Below are 26,286 nucleotides of genomic sequence, written 5' to 3'. Positions count from 1 at the left end.
TGTCATGACGCTGGTTCCTCCCTCCCCTCTCTATATCGATCTGTACAGTGGGAGGGGAGAGGGGGAGAGATCGTTTGTAGCAGCGCTGTGGGCTGGATCTGTAGTGCCCACAGCCCTGCTCAGAGCCCATACTCCGCCAATACTCTGCCATAAATTAACAGAAACAAAGAATTTTTTTTCTTTACCGAATTTCTTTTTTTTTTGATTTATAACGCAAAAAATAAAAAACCCAGCGGTAATTAAATACCACCAAAATAAAGCTCTATTTGAGTGAAAAAATTGACAAGCATTTAATATGGGTACAGTTTTGCATGACTGAGTAATTGTCATTCAAAGTGTAAGAGCACCGAAAGCTGAAAATTGGTCTGGTTAGGAAGGGGGTTTAAGTGCCCATTGTTCATAGGATCTTCCACTGATGGCTTGGTGCCACATACCACAGCATGCCTTCAGATGTCTAGTGGTGTCTATGCCTCCAGGTGGGTGATCATAAAGTTATGTCTGATTGGTGTGTGTATTGTGCGTGTGTATATACAGTGGGGACGGAAAGTATTCAGATCCTCTTACATTTTTCATTCTTTGTTATATTGCAGCCATTTGCTAAAATCATTTAAGTTAATTTTTTCCTCATTAATGTACACACAATACCCCATATTGACAGAAAAACACAGAATTGTTGACATTTTAGCCGATTATTAAGAAAAACTGAAATATCACATGGTCCTAAATATTTAGACTCTTTGCTGTGACACTCATATATTTAACTCGGGTTCTGTCCATTTCTTCTGATCATCCTTGAGATGGTTGTACGCCTTAATTTGAGTCCAGCTGTGTTTGATTATACTGATTGGAATTGATTAGGAAAGCCACACACCTGTCTATGTAAGACCTTATGGCTCACAGTGCGTGTCAGAGCAAATGGGAATCAGGAGGTCAAAGGAACTGCCTGAAGAGCTCAGAGACAGAATTGTGTCAAGGCACAGATCTGGCCAAGGTTACAAAAAAATTTCTGCTGCACTTAAGGTTCCCAAGAGCACAGTGGCCTCCATAATCCTTAAATATAAGACGTTTGGGATAACCAGAACCCTTCCTAGAGCTGGCCGTTTGGCCAAACTGAGCTATCGGGGGAGAAGAGCCTTGGTGAGAGGTAAAGAAGAACCCAAAGATCACTGTGGCTGAGCTCCAGAGATGCAGTCGGGAGATGGGAGAAAGTTGTAGAAAGTCAACCATCACTGCAGCCCTCCACCAGTTGGGGCTTTATGGCACAGTGGCCCAACGGAAGCCTCTCCTCAGTGCAAGACACATGAAAGCCTGCATGGAGTTGCAAAACAACACACCTGAACAACGCCAAAATGGTGAGAAATAAGATTCTCTGGTCTGATGAGACCAAGATAGAACTTTTTGGCCTCAAGTCTAAGTGGTATATGTGAAGAAAACCAGGCACTGCTCATCACCTGCCCAATACCATCCCAACATTGAACCATGGTGGTGGCAACATTCAGCTGGGTGTTTTTTCAGCTGCAGGGAAAGTTGCAATCAAGGAGAAAGATGAATGCGGCCAAGTACTGGGATATTCTGGACAAAAACCTTCTCCAGAGTGCTCAGGACCTCAGACTGGGCCAAAGGTTTACCTTCCAACAAGACAATGACCCTAAGCACACAGCTACAACTCTGACTATTCTTGAATGGCCCAGTTAGAGCCCTGACTTAAACCCAATTGAGCATCTCTGGAGAGACCTAAAAATGGCTGTCTATCAATGTTCACCATCCAACCTGACAGAACTGGAGAGGATCTGCAAGGAATGGCAGAGGATCCCCAAAACCAGGTGTGAAAAACTTGTTGCATCTTTCCCAAAAAGACTCATGGCTGTATTTGATCTAAAGGGTGCTTATACTAAATACTAAGAAAAGGGTCTGAATATTTAGGACCATGTGATATTACAGTTTTTCTATTTTAATAAATGTGCAAAAATGTCAACAATTCTGTGTTTTTCTGTCAATATGGGGCGCTGTGTGTAAATTAATGAGGAAAAAAAAATGAACTTAAATGATTTTAGCAAATGGCTGCAATATAACAGAGTGAAAAATGTAAGGGGGGTCTGAATACTTTCCGTCCCCACTGTATATATGTATATATGTATATATAAAGTATACACACACACACACACACACACACACACACACACACACACACACACGTTTAAACCTTCTTTCCAGTGTAAGGCATGCTTCTTTTTGCATGCTGTGTACTGTTGCCCAGTTTATTTTTAAAGATAAAATAAGGATATTTCAAAACTTCTTTTGCACTTAGCAGCAAACAGTGCAAAAGAAAATGGAAAAGATCGATAATCTTTCCAACTATACAAGTCTATCTACACATAAGGCAGAGTACTGAATATGACAGTCAAATAGATTTTTGCATATCATTTCTGCCCATTGCACGGTTTTGAGGTAGATGCCGACTGGGTTTTGTATTTCTGCACCTAAATGGCATTTGAAGTGGAAATGCAAGTGAAATACAAGTCTACAGCTAAAAATGTATTTGACTCTTGTGGTTGAGGCTGCAATGAGCATGCTTTATGTTTGTGTGGACAAGGCCAACCCTACTAAGAAGTTTGAGCTACTTTAAAAGCTTCTAGAGTGCAGCCAGCACAGATTCAACACAATTCTCTACTTGCATCTACGCTGGGACCTGAGACACTAAGCCGGTGAAAGGGTTCTAAGATACAAATGCTAATTTAGAGGAAGCACACACTTTTGTGTAGCTTTTGCATTGGAACACAAAGTCCATCTTGCAAACTGAGAGACAACTCACGGTATGAGTTCCATAGATGAGATTATGGAGTGGAGAACTTTATCTGTCACAGTACGTAAGCTTTGTATTGAAGATTCCAGTCTGTTAATCACTTCAGGGTGAGATAGCGCCTGCTCCGTTGTCACATCATATGGCAGCTTACTGCAAATAAAAATACAGATATTCATTTTTTAAAGAACAACTAGAGTCACTCAGTATACTGCTAATGCTACCCAGGAAAAGTGAAGATGTAACTTTTAATGTGACAGGTTCTCTTAATGAAACACCTATTTTCTGCTGCAACTCACCTTTGCCGCTCTATTCGACTGTTTTATTATCCTGCTGAAACCCTTGTAGATATTTGGTACTTACAAAGTACAGGGAATAAAATGAACTTTCCCCTGGTCTCCAAGATGCAGGATCATAAGCCCTTTTGTTGCCCCTGTCCCTTTGTCCATACATGCCTATATGCTTCCTTGCAGTCAATGCTTTTTATCCTCTAAGGCAGGGATCCTCAAACTACGGCCCTCCAGCTGTTGCGAAACTACACATCCCATGAGGCATTGTAAAACTCTGACATTCACAGACATGACTAGGCATGATGGGAATTGTAGTTCCTGAACAACTGGAGGGCCATAGTTTGAAGACCCATGCTCTAAGGGCTCAATTACACTTGCTTCCACTTGAACACACATCAAAATGCCTACTGCTTCAATTCTTTTTGATGTGTTTTTGATGCTTCTGTGTGCTTTGATGATGCTTTAATGAAGCTTGGTGGATGCCCCGTGTGTGTTGATCTCTCATACCTGCAGTACCTCCAAAACAAAGTGCAGCTAAAACCTTGCAAAATCTGCAAGTGCTTCAAGCGAGCTTTGGAATAGACTTCTATGGAGGCTTTGAAGACGATTTGAAGCACCACTAAAGCTACATGGGATATAATTTTGGAAGCAAAGCAAAAGCAAGGTGTAAACAGGACTGTAAACTAACCATTTTATTTAGTGAAAAAAGGCACTGGCATTCAGAGAGCTTTAACAAAGTGTGTCCAAAGCCATGCTTTTAAGTGTAAACTGAGGCGTCTACTTTTCTCTGGAAATTTGCTACCAGAAAGAATTGTGTCTTTTTGTGACGCGATACTGTAGAACTACCCTTCACTATTCAAACGTTTTTACAGAGCTGCATCAACAAATATGGGCGCTGTCAGCTAAAAGGACGTTGTCTAGTGTGCGTCAGTAAGGTCATTTCATGCATGCATGTCCTAAAACTTCCCACCAGAAGGTTGTTATAGGAAACCAAAAGTTCAAGTGTGTTTTAATTTGATTAAATTGATTTCAAATGTGAGTCACTTCCGCATATCACTTTGGTAAACATAAGTCAGAAAATGACCCAAAGCTGGACATACTGCAGACAAGATAAGTAAACTTCCGTTACTGAGGTGGGACAGCTATTACCCTTCATTTCTGGGAATAAACATAGATGCACTTGCTGCACCCCACAGGGAAAATAGTGTCCTTAAAATGTATACAAACCCCAAGAATAAACGCCTCTTTTGCTAGCTTTTAGTCTTTTAGACCTCCTGCACACTGGAAGTCATATTAACGTCATACAATTACCAGTAGCTTTGCAGTGAGTTTTTCAACGTTTTTGCAATAGCGGTGTTTTGTTTTTTTCTTCAATGGATCAAAATGGTTAAAAAACGCTGGTAAGCCCCGACTTTGAGCGTTTACTGGCGTAACCCACCCAGCCAAAAACAGTTGATAAAACATAGGATAACGTGCTGGAAAATTTATTGACTGTAGAAAAAAAAAACACCTAAAGCCAAAAACACCAGTTGTAAAAACGTCCAAAAACATCCAGTGTGCATGATTCCTTAAAGATAGAATTAAAGTGTTTAGATATAACTATTCAGGAGAAAGAAAAAAACAGAAATCTTGTGATCTAGGGGCTTCCTGTACCGCACCTCTCACTACAGTAAAGGAGAGGGAAGGTAATATGTAGGCCTTTCCTAGGGTGATACTATTGCTCATCCATAAATACAGTAACACAAGTAAGTGTTGTCACTCTTGGACAGAAATGTGTTACTGGCAGTATCACCAGGTGAAAATATTGGACGACTAGTAAGCTGCAATGTATAAATTTTTTATTTTTGGCTTTAAATACACTCTAAGACCAGCCTCTTTCATTCACTTGGAAAAAAAAAAAAAAAAAAAAAAAAGACACAATTGTGCCTAGTATAAACGGTGAACTAACAAAAAACTCTGCAGTAGCTGTTTCAATCTAGTGATAAAGGTGAAAATATGTCTTAGGAAACAAGTCAAACGCACACAAATGAGGAATACTGTTTGCTCATTTGTACATTGTCACTGTTATTTCAGGTTCTGGTTACGAGTCTAAGGTGTGTGTTGGGGGACTGAAAGAAGGAACTTGTGTTCCCTTTACACAGACCCCATTTTCAGTTATGGCGTGTATGTCATTGGGCATGAACAGGCAAACAAAGTTCATTATTGTGAGCGTGTGCAAAGCAGCACAGACAACCAATAAACAGGATTACTACACTACTGCAAACTCTGTCCAAATTCAATCAAGGGACAATAATAAGAATCTATATTCTGGTCACTAATAATTAGAAGACAAGGTTGTCAGCAAATGACCATATGTTACTTGTGTGTTAGTGTGAGTTTTGGAAAAATGGCTTATGGCAGAGAAAAGTGGAAAGTATACGTTTGGGGTTCTGGTGTTGGGCCAGGTAAAACATTTGCACTGGGGATATAACAAAACTGGATATACAACTACTGGCTCATTATCAATAATTTCCCAAATACACAACTGCGCTTTCGATCTATGCATACTAAATACAAATAATACAATTTCACATCTAACTGGATGCTCACTGCACTTGTCTGATGAGACACACCATCAAGATAATATGACATTGCAAGTACCAATGTATAAGTCACATCAAAAATGTCTTCCAGGAAAGTCTAATAATGACGCTATGCCTTTCCTTTAAAGCAGACCTGTACTAACCAACCCAAGACAGACAATGCTTTGTCTATAAATCCATAAGTGGTAAAAGTAGCACTAAAGTGAATTCCTTTACTGAAAAAAACAAAGATCCAAGTTCTCTTTCTAGTGCTGAGCAGTGAAGAAGCCACCTTGTGAAAATGCTAGATGCCTGGCCATATCTGGCTTCATTTATAATTCTCTGACCCAGAACAATCACACAGCATACGAGTGAGGGAAGTATCATAATTCTTTATGTCTTTACTACTTTCCATGTCCTCAAAGGTCAGCAGCTTGCTTGCTTCCCTCATGACAGGCTTCCTTTACAGTGGTTCTAAATTGCGGAATGTTCTACATTAATGCATTCTTTGCATTAAGGTAATAAATCTTATGGGTGCAGCTCCCCCCTCAGCCCCCACTCCTTATACTTACCTGAGCCCCATCTTGATCCAGCTGAAAATGGCAGGTGATATGGAAAGAAGAAAGGAAGGAAAAAAAGAAGGCAAAGGAGGAAAGTGGTCATGCGGAAAAAGCATCTATGGAGCTAAGCATTCCTCTAAAATTGTATTTATCATTATAATATTATTCCAATATAACACAGAACTCTTACCTTGCTTCTCCAGTGGCTGTTTCCAGCTGATTCACCCAAGCTTTGTATACATCAACTGGACTGGTGTTAATAATGAGTGACTTGTCTTCTATGATTTCTTTCACTACAGGGGCCAGCAGCTGGCGAAGGGTGTTCTGTCCTCGGGCACCTCTGTTGAAGCTGACCACCATCTTTATGACTGTTGGATTTCCAGTCACTATATCTTGTATTTGGTCAACTTTTGATCTGTGAATTCACACATTACATTTATTATATATTTATCTTGTATTAAAGTAGAATACTTGTGAAGGCGGCAGCATCATTGTATAATATTTTACAGATAACCAGCAACACTTACTTGATTTCTTCCTGCAGTGCAGTCTCAAAGAGTTTCAGCAGAAGGTATTCTTCCCGTTGATTAGATGCATAATTATAGAGTGTGAAGATCACAGTGTCCATAAACTTAGTAGACTTGTTTTGAGGCATTTGGAAAATCAGCTTGGCCAAGTATGATGGGTTAGTCTGGAAAGAGAAAGGATATCATGAGACATACTGATTGTATATAAGAGAATCCCTAAAACTAGATACAGTACTGTGTACAGGAGGAGGATGAGGAGGTAAATGAACCTGTTTACTGTATGCCACTAATGTGCAGCCAATCATAGCTTTTATTACATGATGGCACAAAACTACTCACACTAACTACATCATTCTCACATAACCCAGCACCAGACACATTTGTTGAGTTCAGATTGTAACGTTAAGATCTACTTGCTAGATACCTTAGAACTAAAGAATTATATTCTATGATTAATTCAATAAAAATGGCCAACTATTTAAAAAGGGACATATCCAAGAGGCACTGGGATGTTAACAGTCATTTGTTCAGAACACTGAGGGGAAAAAAATTATTTGGCAAGCTTACGAACGCTAGTGAAGTCGCTGACATGAAACAAGGAAATCCTTTAATGGGTACCAATATTTTGACTTAAAGCAACAACAAACCAGAGGAGCACCAGACCAAATGGTAATAGAGTCCAAATTACTTTAATGATTAGTAAGACCACCTAAAACATCCGTGTGTCGGGGGTCAAGCTATTTGCTCTTCATCAGGGCTTAATATAAAGTCAGAGGTTAAAGTGGTTCCAACGGATCAAGTTTTTTTTTACCATCATGATTTCAATGCATAAGTGGGGGGCTGTACCCCACAATCCTTCTCTTATCTATCTATATGTACATGAGAATATAAATATTGCAAGTCCCCATGCACACAGGGCCTTTTTGCAGCTGCTTTTACCAGTGTCAGATGTTTTTTTTTTTTGCAGCTTAAAAATGCCTCTCCATGTTATTCTATGTCCCCATGCACACACAAGATTTTAGGAGCTGTAAGTGGCATAGGTGTTTTCAAGCTGCAAAAAAAAACAAAAAAAAAACCCAGGGCCAGTGCGTTCTGAGAACTAGAGTTACAGCTGTAAAAACGTCTGACGCTGCTAAATGCGGCTTATCGCTGAATACCGCGCTAAGCATTTTTTTTTGTCAAACACGTGTCCTGTTTTTATTTATTTTTGATACTTTTTTGGGTGAATGAGTAGTGGTACAATGTACCCCATACTTATTCACATAGGGCGGGGGGCTGTGATCTGGAGGCCCCCTTCTTTAAAGGAACTTCCAGCTTCTGATAATCACCCTGCCCACAGACTCCCACAAAAATGAAAAAAAAAATTGCCTATAGTTATTTTTAGCATTTTCCAAAGAGATTGCGTGGGCTTTTAAAATTTTAATCCAGATAAAACTGAAAGATCAACTTTAAAATGAAGCTTTCAGTAGTCATTTTTCAGGATCCTTCCATCAGCTTTATTCTTATGAAAGAAATGTGGTTGGGGTATAAGAAGACTGGCAAGGCGTGAAGGTGAAAATTTGTTGCTGGGAAAATTCACACACACTAATTAGCTTTTTCTTTCTTTATTCCATAGTGTATGTGAAGTCAAAACATTTTGGCTTTGTTTTGCATCGAGTATGGAAGGCCTGAAACCTCTGTCAGTTTTCAGTCTATAATCCTTTGAAAAAAATTCCCTTCACTTCCAGTCCTGCAGACAAACAGCAAAATAGGAGTTCTCATCAAAGAGAGGGAAATTACCATTTATACTGTTGTTACAGGAAGAGGTGTCCCCAATGAAAGAATTTCCCACCATTCTCTGGTAATGCTGACAAGGACAAACAGAGGGTGAATGTATCCAGTGGACATACAGACCACAATACAAACCTGATGGAGGCTTTAACTCTTATGCCCCATACACACAGTCGGACATTCCAACCACAAAATATCAGATTTTTTACGACGGATTTTGGCTGAAACTTGTCTTGCATACACACGGTCACACAAAGTTGTCGGAAAATCCGATCATTCGGAACGAGGCGACGTTATACATGTACGACTGCACTACGTAGAGGCCAGTATCCAATAGCTTTCCTCTCCAAATTTTTTCTGAGCATGCGTGGCACGTTGTGCGTCGGAATTTTCTACACGCGATCGGAAAAAGTCCGACTGGATTTTGTTGTCGGAAAATTTCAGATCCAGCTCTCAAACTTTTTCCGTTGGAAATTCTGACAGAAAAAGCCCACACACGATCAGATTTTCCAACATAATCCGATCTGACTTTTTCCGTCGGAAATTTCCAACCATGTGTATGGGGCATAACACCATCAGCTGTTGAAAAGAAAAATGTTGGATCTATACATGTTTAAAGAAGGATTAAACATAATATATAGCAATTTACAAATCTTTAGATGAAGTGGCTGCATTATCTTTCTTTCACCCCCCCCCCCCCCCCCCCGTTTTTACCAAATGATCTAGCCAGTAATGCACCTTCTGTATTGGAGTGCCTCCATTCTGGATGAAGGTGTAACAGAAATACCTTTGGACAGCAGCATTGTCAGTATGAGGGGAGGAGAGTGTTAGATGGACTAGCAGATTTAGATACACTAATAAATGGACGCCAAACTCTAGCTAACAATTTTTAGGCAGTTACAGCAAATGTGTTTTTTTTTTTCCTTTTGTGATAAAGGTTTTACATAAATGAACAACAGCTGATCACTGTCAGCACTCCCGTCAGTGTTAAATGGTTCGTCTCAACCCTCTAACTCCTACAAGATCACTAGAAAAACAAAACAAAACAAAAAAAAACATATGCAGCCATCATAGCTAAAAATTTGTAAGATGCAATTTAATAAATGTTTGCTTTTGGGTTTGTATCTCTTTATAAATATAAATCATCTTCAGTGAAATGTATTTATTATCTATATACACATACCTGCAGGAGATAGAAAAGATGCTGGTAGGCTTCCAGCTTTTTCCTTTTCTCCTTACTTAGCCCTTTAATGCCTTGTTTATCTACCGTCAGCATCTCTTCCACTTGATCTTTGCTCTTCTTGTTCAGTTTCTTGCTGTGAGACACAACATCCTGCAGAGGAAAACACATTGATATTGAACAACATCCTGTGATATAAACTGAATACGGATTTTTCCCTGTGACCTGAATGGCTAACATTCAAGAAATTACACATTTCCTTTCCCAAATGATTGAATCCTTTCTTACACTTTCATTTCTCTTGTGCTCCATTTGCACAGGTGTGTTGCCATGCTGTAAATCCCAGCGGCAGGAATCTTCCGGTTCCTGCTGCTGGGATTGACAGCTGTGTGCAGATAGCTGCGGCCACCGAGCCAGTACACTGCAATGACAGGCTATAGGCAGTTAAAGAAGACCTGTCATTTGTGTACAGGATCGGTGGCCGCAGCTATCTGCACACAGCTGTCAATCCCAACATCAAGAATCAGGAGATTTTTGCCCCTGGGATTCTCAAAGTTCCAAAACAACCATTAAAATGCCACCGTAAAGTGGTTGTATAGGCTGAAGATTTTTAGTGCATTCAGGAGGTAAAAAAACCTGCATACAGAGCAGGTAAGGATAACATGTTTGTTATTTAAAAAAAAAAAATTGTGAACCTTTACAATCGCTTTGTGATCACTCTGATGGACTGCGACAGGTACTCGGGTACTCTGATGGACTGTGACAGGTACTTGGGTACTCTGATGGACTGTGACAGGTACTTTAATGTGAACACCTGCCTAACAGAACAATCTAATAGTACCGTATACAGAATGTGGGATGTGTTCCTTCCACCTTTTTTTCTTCTTTGGCTTCCCTCACCTGTACAAAGATTGCAGCATCTAATGAAGCCCCGTTATCTGGATACAGCTTGGCAAGTAAATTATAGCTTTTATAACACTCTCAGCGTGGTGAGATAAATGTTGCAGCAGAACACCAGGCAAACAGCAAAATACACAGATGAAATACATATATGGGAGCTGTTTTACCTGCTAAAGGATCCAGTTCTGAAATTTACACATCTTTGCCACACACCACACAGCCCTGTCTGGCAGTGCAAGATCATAGCTCCCAACTGTCCCCAATTTGGACGGACTGTCCCTGATTTGGAACAATGTCCCTCTGTCCCTCTTACCCCCTCACTTGTCCCTCATTTTGGTCTGATCCATATAGTTGTATATAAAACGCACTTTTTATCTTTCAAAAAGTGTTTTCCTGTGCTAAACCTTTCATCTAAGTTCAACATTGCTGCATTTGTAAATCTTAAAAGCCAATATAAAGGAATAGAAGTGGCAAAAAAAGTCCTTGTGGATTTAATTAACCTTTTTTGGGTTAATTCTGCTTTTAAGGGGGTGTGTCGGGGAAGGCATGTCCTATGTCTACATACGTTTGCAAGTAGGTGTGCCTCATTCCCATCTCAACATGTTGAGAGGTATGCAAGAGGCCTAGCTTTTTTGCACTGCATTTCAGTAACACTTACAGGTCTTGCCCTTCTCCAGCCTATGACTGAATAGTAAAAGGAGAAATAGCAAACTAATTAGCTCATCTCTGTCACACCCGCTCTCCACCTAACTTTCATGGATTGTAAAAGGCTGCTACCAAGTAAAATGGAGATACTTACACTGCTTGCATTTACACATTTAAAGTAGCTATTTTTTTTCTAGTTTAGGCTAATGCATTTACAGTAATTATACTAGTGAAACAAGGACCTCTTTCCTGTTGATTGTGGACTGTTACCTGTACAACCTTCTTTTATTATATCTAGCTTTTAAGTGCAACTGAAGATGCAATTTAAAAACTTTCAGGGCCAGTTCACACCGGAAATCACATAGGAATGCGCTGCTGTGCGTTCCTATGCGATTCACATGCAGTTCTATGCTATGCAATTTCAGCCCATTAGCCCATTAATTTTGAACAGGCTAAAATTGCAGTACACCGCACATAAAGTAGTGCTTGCATTACTTTTGGAAACTTGCTGCAACTGTATCACATGGTACTTTTGTACCAGGCAATCTGGTGCAGACAAATCTACGATTAGCGTGTCATTAACTTAACACTGACACCCACTGCAGATCACAAGCGCAGTCCATTTGCCGGCACTGGATCACATGGCACAGAAGTACAATGCAATGTTATTTCAGTAAGTCTCCAAAAGTAAAACACAAGTTTCCCATAACACGTTCTGGTGTGAACTAGTCCTCAGCAAATCAACAATGGCAGCTGATGTAATTCTGCACTGAGTGTTTCCATTTAGGTGGTAATAATCCAAAGAAATTGGTTTCTTCTTCAAAATGGAAAGCGTCTGGGATCTGATGGGCTAGGACAATATCTTGATTAGGAACACCACCCTGCTGATACACAGAAACCAGATTCTTACTCCTTTCCTGCTTCAATCATCCCTGGAACATCTACAGTCCCAGCTGTACTGCAGCCAGCATACTTAAAGGTTGGTACCGAGTCAAATATTGGCAAGTTCAGCAGAAACCGGGGCTGACATTCGGCCAATGTGTACAGCTCCTCATCTGACAGAAGTCGGTCTCACAACTGGCTTCTGTGTTAAATGAACATGCTGTTCAGCCCACTGGGTTAAAACAAGAACAAAAAAAAAAAAAAAAACTCCCTGTGTGTACTTAACTTAACAAGATGGCTAAACTGGTGTCAACAGGTCTAGGCTATGTGAAGTTTTATGATGTTAGAATATTAGGACCACTATAAGGCTGACTACTTCAACACGCTGGGACCAGATGCTATAGCAATAGGAACAGTCAGGTTTTTGCAGCAGGATATCCAGGAAAGGACACCAATGAGTGTATACTGCATATTATAATTACTACAGAGGGCACTGTACATTAAACTTACCTGGAGGTTTTCTTGAACTACAAAACCATTTTCTTCACCTTCTCTGATCAGGTAACTGCAAGCAATGCTTTTAAATATAAAAAGAAAAAACAGATCTGGCGCTATACCTTTAAGAATTAAATGCCAAAATGGAAAAAGTTAGTACGGAATAGAAAAAAATATATACTTCTATTAGTTCACCTATGGTATCACAGTGGTGCTAGTGAAAAAAATATGGAAATGTACGTGAGGTTTTAAATAAATATACAAATAAATCTTTCATAAAGACATATTAGTTAGTGAGATGTTAAAACATCTGGGAAGATCTTCACTACTAATTACACATCTCCTGCACAAATTATCTGTACAGTCTCTTGGGACTTAGTGGAAACTTTTAGTGCTTCCTTGCACCTGTATATTTGAGGACTTAATGACTGCCTATTGGATGTCCTCACAGTTTGCACTTTTTGATATCTGATTGTATTGTCACCACTTAATTTTTTTGTAAGCACTTCTGTGTGAGGATTGTATACTGTGTCTGTAAAGGATATACACACACACACATATAGAAAAAAATAATAATAATAATAATAATATATATATATATATATATATATATATATATATATATATATATATATATATATATATATATATATATATATATATATATATATATACACACATATACACACACAATATTTTTTTTTTCTTCCATGTGTACAATTACATTTTTTCACGTACACCACTTGTATTAACATCTCACTAACTAACACGTCTTTATGAAAGATTTATTTGTATATTTAAAACCTCACGTACATTTACATGATATTTTTTTCACTAGCATCACTGTGATACCATAGGTGAACTAATAGAAGTATATATTTTTTCTATTCCATACTAACTTTTTCCATTTAATTCTTAAAGGTATAGCACCAGTTCTGTTTTTTTTTTTTTTTTTTTTTTACATCTAATATATTTCCACCCAGGGAGTGGCGATATTAGGCAGAGGCAGCTCATACCATTAATATATCGTCTCCATCCATAGCACAATCTCTTTTTTTCATTTTTTCAATGCTTTTAAATACACTTCCAGGCTGACTTTGGCGATTATAAAGCATGTTACCAAAGAAAAGCAATCATGTCTGCTCTACTTCCTGCACTCTTCAAGGTCATCCTGTTTCGAATGCTTGCCAAAAACATATACAGAAATGCTAACCTGTAAAGTGATCCTATTCTTCACCAGCAAGCCTATTTTGATATCCATGAGGTTGAGATCTTTTTCCAGCTGCTGGTTTGACCTAATTTTTGTCACTACTTCTTCTCGTAACCTGGTCACTTCCAACTCCTCCTGAAAGTCCAAGTCACTCTGGTCCAGGAGATGGACGAACTTTCTGACCACATTAAGAGGGGGGTTTTCTGAGCAAACTGCAATGAAACATGAAAAGAATAGGAGCATTAATAGATTTCATCTACAAATAAATGGCGGGTGATCTAGTTACAGATCATAAACGTTAAGTGTAAAAGGATACTAAAAGATGAGGCCTGGATTTATATCACAGGAGCCTTTACTAGTATACCCATCTTTTACACAAAACACTTTGTTTCACATGTGATTTCTTAAGGCTGTTTTCACACTGAGACGCTTTATAGGCGCTACAGCACTAAAAAATAGCGCCTGCATAACACCTGTAAAGAGCCTCTCCTCTCACTCCAGTGTGAATGCTCGAGTGCTTTCACACTGGAGTGGTGCACTGGCAGGACGCCAAAAGAAAAAAAAAAAGTCCTGCAAGCCGCATCTTTGCAGCGCTGTAGGACCGCTCCTAAAGTGCCCCTGCCCATTGAAATCAATGATAAAATAAAAACACTGCGCTGCCAAATTACCTAGTAGAAGCCAACACAACAAATAGATCATTTAAGTGTAGCGCTAGAACAATCGAATTAGTGCCAAAAAACAAAGTGTGTATATATATTTATAATTATGTATAATAGTTTATCTATAATATCAAATGTGTATTGTGCGCAACAGGACTGATATAATAAAATATTCAACACACACATGTTACACTTATGTGTCCAAACATATTAACATCAAACATAAGAAAAAAGAAGAAATGTGAAAAAAAAAAAAAACAGACGAAGTCTATTGAGACGAAACGCGTTGGAAGGACTCCACTGCCGACATTTTTGATTTACAAAGCGCTTGAAAACACTTTTAAAATATGTGTTACCACTTTTTAATAAATCGTACTGATTATACGGAATTACGCTATATGGTTCTGTTTCTCTATCCTTCTTTACCTACTGATTGGAACTTGACATCATTTACTCCTGTATGGAGAGGGACCTTCCAAAAGTTTGGAGACAACTCCAGAAGTTACAGCCCAGTTGCCTGCTGATATTATAAAGCGTGTGTGACTCACAGAACGTATGTTCTTTTGGGTCTGAACACATTGGTGGTTGCACGTTGCATCCTTGGATCTGGTGGCCTAACCATCGTCAAGTATTTTGGGACTTTTTCATGCACCTAAAGGACTTTTTTGACATTCATATTTCTTTTATCCTTATGTTTGATGTTAATATGTTTGGACACATATAAATGCAACATATGTGTGTTGAATATTTCATTATATCAGTCACAATGTCACCTGTTGAGCATGATACACATTTGACATTGTAGATCAACTATTATACATTAATTTTTTATATATACGTTGTTTTTTGGCACTAATTTAGCTAGGCCATTAATTCGATTGTTCTAGCGCTGCACTTTATGTAGTTTCTCCATTGAAATAAATGGGCAGCGCCGCCAAAATGCCTAGCGGCACTTTGTGGGCGGTTTTGACCCCTTTTCCGCCCCTAGCGGAGTGCCATATGAAGATTACATACATAAAAAAAAAACGAATGTAACCACAACCGATTAGTGCATCTTCACCCATTTCTTCTTGGCACATGCTATCATGGGTGGCCTGACCTGGAAGATGTTTTGCACAACCGCCAGGTCTCACCAAGTCCCAATTAAAATTAGCGACCTATATTCTATTAGCGGAAAAAGAGACTATAGCATAAGCTTGGAAAAAGCAGTTTGCTTTGCCGAAGTTTGCCAACCAGTCAATGCCTTTTTCATAAATGAAAAACTTTTACACACACACACATTTTCTACAGTACGGGCTCTGTGGATACAATTCGTCCATCCGTCGATGCCCATAGCAAGTTATTCATCCCTATAGGCACTGATTCTTATGGTCCTGGCTTGGGTGTCTTCAATGTGTACCTTCCCCTCCCTCACTTTACACTTTAAAGGGATTTTTACACCCCTCCGATACCTCCTTATAACTCCCTACTGTAGAGACTCTCTGTCATCTCTATCTTGAAGCCGACTCCATTTTCTGCTTGGATTTACCATAACATCCTGGTCAGTGTCATACTAGCTTACTTACAGAATCCTTAAAGGACAGCTACGGACCACCTTTGCATTACTAGCTTACTATTTGTAATACTTTTCTTACACTTAAATATGGACTTATGGTATTGGTGGCTCTGGTAACCTATATTGTATTTCCTATATCCATATATTTCTTCATGCTACAACTTTTACTTTGAAATACTTCAACAAAAAGTTATTGAACGTAGAAAAAAAAAAATCTCCATTTATGGTTTGATCTTCAGCAGATAAAATCAAGATTCATAAAAAAAGTGCGTGGGCACAACTGAACATTAGGGGTGTAGTTATTTTTTTCACCCAAGATGCAAACATTTTTAAAATTCTTTAAAAAAAAAAAATCTTTATTCGCCTTTTACAGAAAAAGAGGAAAACACATTAAAAAAGCAAAATAAAAAAAACAGCATACCGTAGGTACATAGCAAGACAGAAGCTGCAAACTGAGCTGTAGAAATAAATAGACTGTTCTGAATTTAATTGAGAAATCATGTGAATCTTAGATTATAGTTGTATTAATCATGGGTGAAAAGTTTTATAGATAGATCCCATACTATAATACCACTGATTAATCTGCCAATAAGGCCAAGAGGCAAGTAAGAGGATTAGTTGCAGCATTCTGTTCAGTTTTTGCCCTGTTAAAGAAGTTCACTTTTGGAACATGTTACATATGCTCCATCTGTTTTTAGGGCAGATAATGTCCACCTCCATCCCTGCGACAGTGGACCGGGGATCTTCTCCCTGCACCCGCTGTCACTATTTGAAAACCGCTTCCTGCAAATGAATGCCTACAGATTGCAGTTTTCAATGAGCTGCAAAGGCACTAGTGAGCATCCTCGTAGTCCACTGTTCTCTCAGGTAACTGTCTGCTTGTACGAGGTATGGGCAGACAACTGTGCTGAGAGTCTGAAGGAGCTGGACACTGCACCTGAAACCAGTTTGCAGGTGCAATGCTCTGCAGGGCTCCTTAGAAAAAAATAAAAATAAATGCACATTTTTTTCCCTGCTAAAAATGTGCATTCATGTTTTTGTTTTAAAGGTGAACCCATCCTTTAATTATTTTACAGTAATATATTGCAATTGATATTTTCCACAATTCTCTTAACACTTACTTAATGTCCTGTAGTCATCTCTGGCTTTGTTAGCTTTGAGAAAGGCTTGTATTTTTATTATTTCTTTCTCCTGTGCGATAAAAGAAGGCAGTTTTATGGTTTGTTAACAAGTTAAGAGAATTCAACAGAGCCTTCAACTTCTAGAGAAGGGGAACTCACGTGATCTTTAAAATACTGAAGCCTCTTCTGGTATTCTCTCTTTGCTTTTAGCATCCGGAACCATGACTGAATCTTAAACAGACCAAAATAGAGGGTATTCAATTACATTCTAAACAGAATGCACATCTGAATCATTTGGACAACAGTCAACAAAACCAACATTTTGGAAAACTAAGAGAAAAAAGAATGGGATGGAAGCAACATTGTCTATATTTTTATTAAATCTTTTCATTAAGGGAACTCTGCTATGAGTGAAATATGATGCTGTGAAGGGAGGTGATTGCACAATATTCAAACTATACTTTAATCACTTATTCTGGATTTAATGTAATTGATACTGTATTTGTATTACATTACATTATTTGCATCCAGGAATATACAATATATGTATGGAAACACCAGTGACTGAGATTGTGGGACTATATACAGTAATTCTGACCCAGATAGCAACAAATTGTGCTGCAAGTTTGAAAATGACTTGCTAAGCTATTGCTATACTTGCCAGGCTATACAAGTTTGTTGCACAATTGCAGTAAGTTCACATTGCATGACTCCAGATCAATTTTCTTTGCAAACATTCTGCAAGTATGCTGCAAGTTCTGGTTCAGTTATGTTGTGCAATAGTCATCCCACCACAGGGGTCACTGTGGCTGAATTTTCATGCGGTAGTTATGCAGAGCTCTTGCTGTAGACTCACTATTGCAACTTTGCTCTTGCTAGAGACCTGCAAAGCAAATTTGCTACAAATTGGAAAAGAGTCAAGCAGAACTTGTGCTTCAAGTGCTCTGCAAGTGTACAACTTGCTAGTGAAAATATACAGCAAGTGACCAGATTTACAACTCAACACTGCCAAAAATTTGTGGCAAGTTATCCTTGCTATCTGGGGAGTCACCGTCCTACTGAAATTTATTAATAAGCTGGGAGGAATTTTAAAAAAAAATTTTGTAGATAAGTTTGGAATATATTTTAGCTTCATTCTGATGGGAGAATCTTAATTGAGGGATTCAAGAACGTATTTATCATGTTAATAGCGAATACTATTCCTATAAAGATATTATTTTTGATCAGCACCATCCCCCCCCCCCCCCCCCCCCCATGTTTCTATGAAAAGAAAAATTGGAAGCCGCTATTGCTGAACGCCTTCCGTTTTCCTTTTTTTAACAGACTTTAGACCATATTGCATATGTCAGGCTAAAGACACATATATATTTATATTATGATCTCAATGAAAACTTGCGCAAATATTTGACTTTGACCTTTAAGCCCAAAACCAACGATGACTTAGAAGGAATGTCAAAATCAGTAGCATTATTTATGGTTAAAATTGCATACCTTGACAATGCCTATAATGTTTCCTTGCAGTAGTTTCAGTCTGTCAGTATACGATTTCCTCTGCTTATATCCTTTCCAAGAAGACTGAATGTCAAGAAAATACAGTGAGCATTAAAAGACTGACTATAAACACACTTCTGCATGTATATATATTAGTATGCTGGGATTCTGCTGGCTGCTGAAAACGAATAAAACTATTTAAGGAGGTTTACGTTATAAAAAGTGGGTTTACTATATATATATATATAAAAAAAAAATAATAATCTGGTGTTGTAAGGATAGTAGTATAATTCTTCATGTTTAGAACATATCCCTGAGGGTATGTCTGCTTCTAGGTGTACTCTTGCTAGTTAAATGAAATTCGTTATGCTAGTTTGACAGTTTATTAAATAATATATTTCACACAAAATACACTGAATTGGTTGTTTTTTTAGAATACAAAATAAATGGGCTGCTTGGAAAGCACCAAGATATATTTAGAGGGTATGGCCAATAAATGTAAATAATTTAAAATGGTGCGCTGTTGACAGTGTACCTTTTATTATTTACATTTTTTTTTTTTTTTTTTTTTTTTTTAATACATAACCGCTATAGTGGTTGAAGTTTACCATATTAGTGGTTGCAGCAGTTCTGCATTTTTGCACATTTTCTTTGCACATATTTATTTTTCTGATATTGTATATAGCAGGGATTTGGTATTCTTAAAATATTTTATGGCCAATAGATGAACACACTTCAGGGGGGACTAAGGATAGACTAAAAAACATGACAAAGTATTTGGTTCCATGCTGGCAATAAAGGGGGACATACCATAGTAGAATTAAGAAACACTGCAAAGAACAGTGAATATGGAAGGATACTCGAGTGTGATACCATTGCACAACTGTTGAGGGTGGGTTACTGATGGGAATGTAGATGAGGGATTTTAACAATAAAGAAAATGTCAAGAGATGAATATTCCTCGTTTGGCTTCCATCAACAGCAGATATCTTACTGTTGGGCATCATAGATGAAGTAGGAATTTCAGTTTACAAGTAGCCGAAAAAATGTCTGCCTTCCGGTCTGTGTACAGCTGTCTGTTCTACGAATGACTGGCTTCTGTTGAACTAGAATGCTGGAAACCAGCATCCAATCAGCTATCCGTGTATTCTGGCCGGGCAGAGGCCCCTCTCTCAGAATACAAAGACACAGCAGGAGAGATCTGTCAGGATTTTTTAATAAAAAAATTGTTAGTGTGTAAATAACACACTGTTGTGGTTTTAGATCGCTGCCCGTAATTTATCTTTATGAACTCAAATGATGACTATTTATTTGACCAATGGTTGGTCTAAGTATGAAAAGTGACATCACCATCAGCGAGCCCATTTCAATGACCTCAAGACATCAGGGCAGAATTGGTCACATACAAAATCTGGTAAGTGTAGACAAGCATTTATCTTTTCACATTCTAGACAGTTCACTTTTCAAATAAAGTTCTCCCCACACTGGACAATTATCCCAAAAAAAAATCATTGCACTTGCACTCCCAGTTCATTAGAAATGCACTTTATTCACAATAGTGCCGTGTATGGAAAAACATGAATGATCCGTGTCAAGTCCTGGTCATATCTGTCAATACAGACATTGTACAACCATTTCCACAATTCCTCAAACAATTCCGAATTGTGGTTTTGGACATACTGTATCTGCATGGTAGCTTAAAACGATTCTGAAGGCAAATTATAATTTTTTTTAAACTAACAAATATTTGTTATACTTGGTGTAAGTGGTTTTGCACAGCCCCAATCTTTCTCTTCTGGGGTCCCCTGCCAGCACTCGTGGTCATCACCCGCCCGAGTGCTCCCATAGAAAGCTGTGTGTTCTCTCCCCCGAGTTGGCTCTGTGTGTTCACAAGACACAGAGCGCAGCTTGGTCCCACCCCTCGCTCTCTGGCTCAATCACTGGCTGTGATGGACAGCAGCAGTGGCAAATGGCTCCCACTGTTGTGCCTGAGCCAATGAGGAGAAAGAGCTGAGAGAGCCTCTGCTCTTGTGCAGATTGCTGGATCAACATCCAAGTAAGCAGAGTTGTAGTTGAATACAAAGGGCTTGTCCACCTGTATTTCAATTATGTCTAGGCTACTCCTATTAATCTGAACTACAGTGGGTATAGAAAACAATCCCCCCCAAAATAATCACATTTTGTCTCTTTGTAGCCTGAAATGAAGACAGACACAATTTTGCTTTATCCAGCTGTATTGCAACTTATAACATTCAAAAACAGATTTACTGAGTTGGAAAAGGGATCACCCCCTTGTGTCAGTCTTTTGTTGAACCACCTTTTGCTTTAATTACAGCCTTTAGTCTGTTGGGATATGTCTCTACAAACTTTGCACATCTAGACTTTGCAATATTTGCCCACTCTTCTTTGCAGAACTGCTCAAGTTCGCTTAAATTTGATGTTGTCTGTTTTTGGACTGCAGTCTTTAAGTCATTCCACAGATTTTCAGTGGGGTTTACATCTGGGCTCTGACTAGGCTATGCAAGGACATTCAACTTTTTCTCCTTCAACCACTGTGTGGTCATTTTTGCTGTGTGCTTTGGGTCATTGTCATGTTGGAAGGTAAGCCTTCTTCCCATTTACAACTTTCTGCCAGAGGGCAGCAGATTTTCCCCAAGAATTTGACGGTATTTTGTTCCATTGCCTCCATTTCCTTCTATTGTGACAAGTGCTCCAGTCCCTGCTGCAGAAAAAACACCCCCATAACAAGATACTAACCACCTCCATGCTTTACGGTTTACTTCTTCAGAGTTGTTGTAGGCCTCTTGGTAGCCTCTCTGACCAGTTTCCTCCAGGCTCTTTCATCCAGTTTGTAGCAACTTCCTGATCCAGGGAGGGTCTGTGTTGTACGAAATACCTTCCATTTCTCTATAATAGACTTCACTGTGCTTCTAGGCATTAATAAAGCCTTTGACTTTTTTTTTGTATCCATCTCCTGACTTGTGCCTGTCCACAACTTTATCATGGAGATCTTTTGACAGCGCCTTGCCATAAACAGGTGATTGCTTCAGTTGCACTACCAGGGACTGAAATGCTCCAGGAAAGCTATTTTCTTGCTGAGCTAATCAAAATGACCAGAGCTCATCAGTGTGCCATTGAGAAGGCAATTAGCTACACCTAAATGAGTTTGCAAGTTATTTTTAGGAGGGGTGATCCTTTTTCCAACTCAGCGATTCTGTTTTAGATTTTTTTTCTTATATGTTGGCGTTCTATCTTTCACTTAGATGCTATAAGTTGCACTGAGTAAATACAGCTGGATAAAAAATTGTATCTGTCTACATTTCAGGCTGCAAAGTAACAGGATGTGATTCTTTTCTAAACCCACTGTATATGGAATGTCTAAAAACCTACTTTTACTTACTGTACTTAGATGTACTTTAATGTACATTTGATTAGGGCAATTCTTTGTTTATACAGATAAGGAGACACTAGCAAGATATACGGCATTGTGTTATAAGAGATTTTTTTACTAGAAAAAAGCCAATATACAAAAGTGTAAAATTTAAAAATAAATAAATCAATCTTTCATTTGAAATGTATTATTTTTTTAATACCTGTATTTTAACAGCATATGGCTCTTGTTGGTGGAGGTAGGTCTTCCTTCCATGGTATGCCTTTCTGGTCAGGTAGCCCCTAATCCGTGCTTGCAGCAGAGTAATCAGATGCTCATTTGCCATCCACAGCTGTTCTCGGTTGTAATCAGCGGTGATCTTTCCCACAATGGCCTAAGAAGAAAACAGTGCATGATAGAATTAATTGCAAACTATGAAGCTACATAGGAAATATGATGTAGGCAGATGGTGTAAATGATCTTTAAAGCTGAACTCCAACTTTTGATACACTTTACATGGTTCATTTGGGCCAAGCTGGCCCAAAAACTAACACTTGAGGCCTCTTGATGTGTGGTATCAACTGTATGCAGCTGAGGCTTACATATAACATACTACACTGTTTTTTTCCGGGTTTGAGCCAAGACCTCCTGTCTCATACCCAGAACACAATCTGACCGACACTCAGCCATTCAGAGAAAACTATGTTTTCTACCAATAAAGCTTGCTCTGATTGGACGAGTCAGAAGTTGTGACATTATCAGCCTGCCTCTCTGGCTCAGCCAATCAGAGGAATCTTTCTCTGAATGGCTGAAAGCCAGTCAGATGGACTCTAGAGTGTTATACGTAGGAGATAAGAAGGTCTCAGCTTGAACGCAGAACACCGTGTGATGTGCTGTATGTAGCCCACCCTTGTGAGGCACGTATCCATGATTTGCAAGTATGTGTAAAAAACAGACTCGTTCACGAGTTCGGATGGGAGTAAAATATTCAAGAAACATTTCATTAACTGCTCAACTACTCGCGTTATCTATATATCTACTTGCCCCTGTGGCAAAGCTTATGTGGGTAAAACCAAAAGGCAGAAATGAACGTCCACTTGCTCTGCAATTTATTCAACATCATGGAGGTGACCCAAGGGGGTTAAAACCTAAAAAGGTATTTATAGCTTGAATTCACCTACTAGATGGGAAGACTGACAGGATTTTAATTCAAAAGGAAAAATCTATCTGCATTTCTAGAACAACTGATGACCCGCTACTTGTAATTATAAGAGTAAATATCTGCCATGTCCATGATAGGATTACTGCTGTCAGTGCTGCATGGTGTCCTCCATTTATCTGTTTTTGTTCTATGACAGATTCTCTGTCTGATATTGATAAATATAACTAGCTTTGTAGAAAAGAGATTTCTATCTGACTCGGTTTGGTTACCATGTTTTCATCCTTTCCCTATTTGTGCCAACATGACATTGCTTCCTATGTTGCGCTCAATGTTTATTTTTTTTAATGATGAATGTCTGTTGAGGTTGGGATGCCCGAGATCAGTCGGGTCAAAAAAATGAATGCCACAGGTGTGTGGAGCTTATAAGAGGCACCCTAGCCCCTCCTCGCTCTGAAGAAACTCGCCTCATGAGTGAAACGCGTCATTGTGCTGTCATTATGACTGTGATGCTTTGACACAGACAGGAACCAACAGACCTGCCTTACTGCTCCAGGAATCAGGAGTGTGAACGCGGCGATCGAGTTGCTCTGGAGGCTGATCCCAGAGCTGACCAGTGGATCCTTTAGTGCTGTCAAGAACTGGTGAGACAAACTAAACCGGTATAATCTGGCATTTCACTTGCACCTACCCCCATCCAGCACTACTCTGACCTCCTTACTGTACATTGCTGGTACACGCTCAAGTCCACTACCTGTCAGCTCTGTCCCATCTAAGCTGCTGCATTCCGAGCAAAGAGAACTCTGTCCATAGCGTAGAACTTTTTGATACCTGCCGAAGGTGTAATCCAGCACCATACATCCGATTTTGACAGGTACCTGCTCTGACCGCCTAGGTCAGGGGTCTTAAAACTATGGTCCTCCAATTGTTCAGGAACTACAATTCTCATCATGCCTAGCCATGTCTGGGAATGTCAGTTTTACAATGCCTCATGGGTGTGTAGTTCTGCAACACCCAGATCAGTCATAGTTTGAGAATCCCTGGCCTAGGTGATCGGAGAAGAGGTTCACTCCCCTACCTCTCTCCATGCAGCCTCTTGGGACACATCACAGGTCCCAGGAAACTTCATGGGATGCATTCACAGTGGGCAGAAAGCTGTGAAGCCACAAGGAGTCACAGCTGGATGCCCACAGTTGCCCACAGTTAAGATGCTGGTGCCTGGACCCAAAGACCAGCAAAAAGTCAGGTCGGGTGAGGACATCGCTGGATCCAGCTACAAATACTACTACTAAAAGTTTTGTTTATAGTGTGAAAATCCACTTTAAGAGTTAACTGTTTAAACTGTACTAGAAATGGTAAAACTGGTAGTCCTGTGTTCTTGTCCTTGAATACTTGATGACTTGCAGATGCTGTATAATTGTGACATCAGTAATTTGTGAGATTGGGTGTAATGATGTGATAAATTACTTGGAAGGAACGTTACACTGTTGTTTTTAAAAATGAACATTTTTGCCTTTGCAGGTTCTGCAATAATAGAAGATGCTTAGTGATATGGAGAGAATTAAAGTGGGTTGTAACGAGGAAGAGTGTGATGGGCCCCAGCTGGATGGAAGGAACAGTGTAGGTGGCTTCACTTCTCATGCGTCACTAAATCCCAGGAGGAGAAGAGGAATTACATGTTTTAAGAACTAGGACCCTCCACAAATTAAATTGTGGCTTGTTCATAAAATAAAGTCATAAAAATGTTCATAATTGGTAGTTTGATATTACTTTCATGTATCCCTTTGAAAGTGGCAACTACAACTGGTTGCACATGATATTTTTTATTAGTATTAATCATTAAAACATAATGGTCAGTGCATATATTAATGATACCTATCCTTTAATAAACTGTGCACAAAAAACACATTAAAACCCTTCCAGCCCAGCCCCAGGATCCCTTTAAGGCAGCCGTCGCATGGGCAACTAGCACCAGTTTATTTAAAAAGTGGCAGGAATCTCCCGATTCCTGCTGCAGTTTCTGCCACAAAGGGCATCCAGCAGCGATCACCACTGGTAATCTCAGGCTGTGTGGACAGTCACGGATAGCTGCAGCCACTGAAGGCCTGTCATTGAATGTACAGGGCTTGTTGCCTACAGCCGTCTCCTCACAGGTGGCAGTTCTTAGGATAGAAAAAAAACAAAAAACAAACACCACTATAGAGTGTACCAGGCTTAACTGTATTTTTCAAAAGCTTTTTTTCATTGGTTTATGTTCCCCTGGCAGTGTCCCATTTTCCATGTCCTTTGACAACCCCATGCCTATTAACCTTGAAAATGAGAATCGATTGGCAAGATTTGCCTCCAATTTACTTCAATGGGGTTCACAATAAAATTTGCAATTTACATGTTTTTGCAAACATGCCTATGAATCAAACCCAAGCAGAATCAACCACCACTACTAATTTTATGTAAGTCAGATCCCTGTATTAGAAAGTTTTCATTATGAATGATACAGTACATCTGCATTTGTACAATCAAGATAAAAGAATAGTTGTGCGCTGTACAAGAAAATATCTAGGCTGCCAAACGGAAGGCCAACAATAAACAATAACGATAGTTGTACTGATCACGTGAGTGACGTGACTCAATAACTAATAAATTAGATTTCCAAAGAAATTCAAAGGCAAGATATACTCAACATAACGTGCAATAAAGTGCAAAGATAACAAAGTTAAAGATATGCATATATTCTAAATTAATGAGATGAATGTCACATTATACTCTAGCACGTAGGTGCATCATCACTTGTAGTCACCTTTTCCGCTACTCTGATTTATATTACTTTTTAGAATATATGCATATCTTTAACTTTGTTATCTTTGTAGTTTATTGCACGTTATGTTGAGTAGATCTTGTCTTTGAATTTCTTTGGAAGTCTAATTTATTAGTTATTGAGTCACATCACTCACGTGATCAGTAAAACTATCGTTATTGTTTATTGTTGGCCTTCCGTTTGGCAGCCTAGATATTTTCTTGTACAGCGCACCACTATTCTTTATCTTGATTTTTCTTTGGGTTCAGACATTTCCCTCAGTGCGTGCAGCAGTACCTTAACTATCAATCCTCTAT

At 39.0% G+C, this 26,286-nt stretch overlaps 1 protein-coding gene across 4 annotated transcripts in view; it reads right to left on the bottom strand.

Annotated features, from left to right (window-relative positions):
* The window catches only part of IQGAP2 (IQ motif containing GTPase activating protein 2), a 401,604-nt gene that overhangs the window by 32,533 nt on the left and 342,785 nt on the right, over positions 1 to 26,286 (bottom strand). For all 4 annotated transcript variants that reach the window (XM_077462564.1, XM_077462563.1, XM_077462566.1 and 1 more), the window contains 9 exons: positions 22,240 to 22,410; positions 18,647 to 18,730; positions 17,315 to 17,386; positions 17,156 to 17,225; positions 13,824 to 14,032; positions 9,692 to 9,841; positions 6,739 to 6,902; positions 6,402 to 6,626; positions 2,813 to 2,953 (listed from right to left, as the gene is read on the bottom strand). In XM_077462564.1, coding sequence (XP_077318690.1) covers positions 2,813 to 2,953; positions 6,402 to 6,626; positions 6,739 to 6,902; positions 9,692 to 9,841; positions 13,824 to 14,032; positions 17,156 to 17,225; positions 17,315 to 17,386; positions 18,647 to 18,730; positions 22,240 to 22,410 — 1,286 coding nt within the window. The remainder of the gene's footprint in view (positions 1 to 2,812; positions 2,954 to 6,401; positions 6,627 to 6,738; positions 6,903 to 9,691; positions 9,842 to 13,823; positions 14,033 to 17,155; positions 17,226 to 17,314; positions 17,387 to 18,646; positions 18,731 to 22,239; positions 22,411 to 26,286) is intronic.

The sequence above is a fragment of the Lithobates pipiens genome, unplaced genomic scaffold (assembly GCF_037356315.1).
Source record: "Lithobates pipiens isolate NorthernLeopardFrog02 unplaced genomic scaffold, aLitPip1_a1.2 Scaffold_3, whole genome shotgun sequence".
In the NCBI taxonomy this organism is placed as follows: Eukaryota; Metazoa; Chordata; class Amphibia; order Anura; family Ranidae; genus Lithobates; species Lithobates pipiens.
The sequence above is the reverse complement of the archived record's forward strand: the minus strand, read 5'-3'. Positions and strand labels throughout refer to the sequence as shown.